The following is a 4,725-nucleotide window of genomic DNA, read 5'->3' as shown; positions in this document are numbered from 1 at the left end:
TTTTGGACACACTTTTTGATTGAAATAATATTATGAAACCCGGTAATAATGCCGCGGCCGCACATGCGTCTATCGTACGAAGCAGGAAGCTTCGCGCTATGAGACGATACCATTGGACGATACACGCAAATCAAAATTCACCATAAAGCTATTAGCTTTGTTCACACTATGCCTTTTTCTGTTCGTCAAGGGCATGCGTTATAGCGCAGTCAACAGCGAACGTGAGGCATGCCCGCGACGCATGCCCTCTGGGCTCTGACCGTATCCAGAAAACAAAAATAACAATGTTGGAGTTGCGTTCGTTGACGTATTCAATTATTGAATGCGCCAAAACGAAAGTTGAATGAAAGAAGATGTCGAAAATTGAAGACGAAAGCGCATAATGTGGACATAGCAATACCATTGTATTGTCACAGATTATAGGAGTAATTCCTATTTTGAGCATAAAGTTAATATACCTAGCGGAATAGAGCAACAATCTCGAGCTGTCAAATGTAACCGAAATTGGTATCATCTGTGTGTAAAAATATGTGTACGTATACACTTACACAAGCATGATTGAACATGATTTCTATGAGATTAAATTGTCAACGTGCGGCACGTGCCGACTGGACGTCAAAAAAAGAGTGCTGCTGTCATGTATCACACGTCTCTTTTTACCACGCAGTGTTACTGATAGTGACATCTCTCTTGCTCAGGCCTTTGTTTCTCTATTCCGCTAGGTATATTAACTTTATGATTCTGAGGGTATAGTTTTAAGCACGAAGCACTACGCAAGTGCGGCCCGGGCATAAGTATATTTCTCTATGTATCAATAATCAAAGTATCAAAGGATCAAAAAGGATACGTCTACGTCACTCACTATGTCACTATCATAGACATAATATATACTGTAGCATTATATTATGTCTATGGTCACTATTATAGTTTTTTAATTCAAAAGACTTTTACTTCTTGTGGGCTATGGAATTTTGATGACTAGTTTATGAAGTGACCATCAAGCCAATGCATCTTATGCATTAAGATCTGTCTATAAAAATACGTCATGCAAAAGTCATTAAAATGACACAAACATTTTAAATTTTTGTTAGCGGGTTTTTATTACCTTTTTTATTTTTCAATTTATTTTTAAGGATGTAATTGTTTAAATTGTAAATGTGAAGATGTGCGCCACAGCTGTATGGATTCTCTTGGTACTGGTATTCTTCGCGGGGCTAGCTTACTTGGGTAGAAATAATATGGTAAGGATCCAGTTAAAACAGATCTTTAGTGACGGGGGCTGGTTTAACTGAAACAACCTGCACGCAGACGCACAGGTCGACAGATATGTTTTGAGCCTGCGCAGGCGACCGGTGCAAAATCGAAAATCAATTCTTTCGGGTAACACCTGCGCAGGCAGACCTGCACAAGTGACCTCTCCGGTAGACCGTAGCGTGTGTGGCTTACATTAGACCCCCACCCACACCCCGCAACTCCGTTGCCCCAAAATTCGATTATCGCACGGCAACCTATATTTTTCCAGGATTAAAAGTATTCTATGCACTTTCCCGGCACTCATAGTACCTATGTCCAAACCAAATTTTAGCTAAATCGGTTTAGCGGTTTGGGCGTAAAGAGGTAACAGACAGACACACTTTCACATTTATAATATGAGTATAGAAGTGTAGATTTCCGATTTATCCTATGCTCTACATTTTACAAATCCCCAGCAGTTCTGTCCGCCCTGCCGTCCACTCCAGCTGCTCCACAACCTCCGCTCCCCGCCGAAGACCACCGCCTTCCAGGTGAAGGAGAGTGACAGCGTCGACGAGCGCCTAGATCGCCTGGCAGAGGCGCTGGCTGATAAGGTAACGACAGAGAGGGTCTGTGTGACAAGGACAGAGATGATGTGTGACAGAGATGAACACTGCTCGCACAGATGAGGGAGAGTGACAGCGTTGATGAACGCCTGGACCACCTGGCAGAAGCGCTGGCTGATAAGGTAACGGCTGATAAGGTATACCCTGGATAGATAATATGTTGTGGGACAAGAAGAGAGATGATGCTGTATGACACGGGCCAAAGGTCTGGTTTAAAGTTTAAACTAACAACTATCTAGCCCGATTCCCAGTGCATAAGAGCAAAAGCGTCAATGAACACGCCACCTGGTGAAGAATATAAAACAAATTATACATGAAGACTAGAACCATGCTTAGGATTTTAGGACTTTGGGCCATAATTTGCACGGGTACAACGGAATAAATACTACGAAATTATAGAAAACTGGTACAATACACTCTTGCTGTTGAGTAAGTTTGAAACTCAAAGGAAGCTGTGGAGGAAACTGATAATTTTTTTTTTTTTTGTTAAATAAGGGGGCAAACGAGCAAACGGGTCATCTGATGGTAAGCAACTACCGTCGCCCATGGACACTCGCAACATCAGAAGAGCTGCAGGTGCGTTTCCGGTCTTTTAAGAGGGAATACGCTCTTTTCTTGAAGGTTTGCAGGTCGTATCGGTCTAGAAATACTGCTGGTGACAGTTCATTCCAGAGTTTTACAGGGCGCGGCGGAAAGTTACGCGAAAAACGCACTGTGGAAGACTGCCACTCATCAAGGTGATGAGGATGGTATGTTTTTCGCGTGGGACGATAGCAAAAAGTTGTAGGTGGTATGATTCCGAACAATTCCTCAGAGCACTCCCCGTGATACAACCGATAGAGGATGCAGAGTGAAGCTACATCTCGGCGTAACTCCAGGGGGTCCAAGCTGTTTGAAACACTATGGCAGTCAACAATTTGAGCAGCCCTTCGTTGGATACGATCCAGAGGGAGCAGTTGGTATTTTGGCGCCCATGCCCAGAGATGAGAACAATATTCCATATGAGGCCGAACCTGCGCCTTGTAGAGTTGTAGGCGTTGGTCCGGACTGAAGTACTGTCTCGCTTACATTTCCTTTCTCCACCTATTCCTGCACCTTATTTTCAACAAACACCAGCCTGCCTAGCATACGCCAACGAGATATCTCACTCTCGAGATAATTAAAAACTACTCATCTCATAATGTCAAAATCTCGACATTATCTCGACAAAACTCTATAAAAATGTGTTATTTCGATGATAGATCTACGCGAGAAAAAATGTTTGTCATGCTAGGGTCAATAGAGATGAAGAGACAAACCATCAAACATCGAGAAAACATGTAGAGTGAGATATCTCGTTGTCGTATGCTAGGCAGGCTGGAGTCGCAAGTGCCATAAACTCTTAATTCCCCGTATGCACCTGCAAACACACCTGCTCCAAAACTCCTTTCCACCAAACTTCTTTCCTCAGGAGAGTCACTGCTACCTCTCCAAGTTCAAGATCCTATCGACCAAGCACGAGATGTCGCAACTGGGCGACGGGTCGAAGCAGCAGTACCGGTCCATCCTCGAGGGTCTGCGGAAGGAGCTGAGTGCTGCTGAGGTGGAGTGTCGCAGGATACAGCAGCTGATTGAGTGGGTGTCGCAGAGGAGGGCTGAATTGAATGATGAGGTAATCCATATTATTATTCTAAGGGCCTGTTTCACCACTTCCTGATAAGTGCGGAATAGGCTATCCACCAATATATAACTTGACAGTTAAAGTATGGAGAATCTGTCAAAAAAGTTATGAATAGCCTATTCGGCACTTTATCAGAAAGTGATGAAACAGGCCCTTAGACCTTAGTGTTCTAAATCACTAGGCCGAAAATACGCGACCGAAGTTTGGCATGATTACGCCAGCAATGCGCTACGCATACAATATAACGCGACGTAATTTCGTCATGGTGTGTGATGTGTCATCTGTAATTTAAAATACTTGTAGGCGTAACTATGCCGAGCTTCGGTTGCGTATTTTCGGCCTAGTATATTTAGATACTTTACTGTGCATGTATATTGTGCATTTTATTTGTAGATCCCAGCCAGAGAGTTCTAGCACTTTTAAATTTAAATTTGCTGCACATATTATAATAAATGATTTTAATATCACGAATCCACACCGAGTCGAAGTCAGTCGAACACAAACGACGTTAGACGAAGGTTAAGTGTTTTTCGTTACGGAATTTCTTGATTCGGTCACCACGCTCAAAGCCCGCGATAAAAGCTATATTTAATAGCTTAAAAAGCAAGGTTAGCCTCGACGTCACGTATTCATCACATTTTTAACCGACGTCCAAAAAAGAAGAGGTTGTATATTCGACTGTTTTTTTTTTCAGATCCAACTAGGTCACCGCATGTACGGGCGGGCGGCGACGGAGCTCGCCAGCAACCTGACAGACCTCCAGCAGGGGCGGTCGCTGTGTCGACCTGCGCCCTACCAGGTGCAGACTGCGGTAGGATGTCGGTGTAAAGAGTAGGAGTTTCGCCTTTACTAAAGACTAAGTTGGCGCAGCTCTGATGAATCAAACACACTGACTCATAAGTAAAGTTTTCAATTTTTTTAAATCGACATTTTTGAGACATATTTTTTGGATACTTTTTTTGTATTAGTATTTATTTATTTAATAATATACTTTTGCTTTATCTAATCGGATTTTATTTTAAACTTATGCTTGATGATATTACGTTGAAAACACCAATAGATTCCGATGTTAAATCAATATTGGATCAATGCTAAGTCTCATTCTTTTTAACCCGGCGTCAATGACGTGAAAATAATTACAAGGACTTTGACGTCGGGTCATTTTGACCCGAATTTCGTAGATATATTTTGATAAAAGTAACTAAG

The 4,725-nt window shown here is 42.5% G+C and overlaps 1 protein-coding gene across 2 annotated transcripts; it reads left to right on the top strand.

Annotated features, from left to right (window-relative positions):
- The first annotated feature begins 1,066 nt into the window (after window positions 1-1,066).
- On the top strand, window positions 1,067-4,450 carry LOC121737668. Of its 2 annotated transcripts, none has more exons than XM_042129333.1 (4): window positions 1,067-1,241; window positions 1,713-1,847; window positions 3,310-3,510; window positions 4,214-4,450. In XM_042129333.1, the coding sequence occupies exons 1-4, from the start codon at window positions 1,164-1,166 to the stop codon at window positions 4,352-4,354; spliced, it is 555 nt and encodes a 184-aa protein (XP_041985267.1). In that variant the 5' UTR covers window positions 1,067-1,163; the 3' UTR covers window positions 4,355-4,450. The 2 variants fall into 2 exon arrangements, with proteins under 2 accessions (XP_041985267.1, XP_041985266.1); XM_042129332.1 differs by having other exon boundaries at window positions 1,710-1,847.
- The last annotated feature ends 275 nt before the right edge of the window (window positions 4,451-4,725 follow it).

Source organism: Aricia agestis, chromosome 21 (assembly GCF_905147365.1).
Source record: "Aricia agestis chromosome 21, ilAriAges1.1, whole genome shotgun sequence".
Taxonomy (NCBI): Eukaryota; Metazoa; Arthropoda; class Insecta; order Lepidoptera; family Lycaenidae; genus Aricia; species Aricia agestis.
The sequence above is the reverse complement of the archived record's forward strand: the minus strand, read 5'-3'. Positions and strand labels throughout refer to the sequence as shown.

Coding starts and splice junctions, on each gene's coding strand:
- LOC121737668 (XM_042129332.1), top strand. CDS start 1,164: ATGTGCGCCACAGCTGTATGGATTCTCTTGGTACTGGTATTCTTCGCG. Junction 1,848..3,309: donor CAGAGGCGCTGGCTGATAAG/GTAACGACAGAG, acceptor TTCTTTCCTCAG/GAGAGTCACTGCTACCTCTC. Junction 3,511..4,213: donor GGGCTGAATTGAATGATGAG/GTAATCCATATT, acceptor TTTTTTTTTCAG/ATCCAACTAGGTCACCGCAT.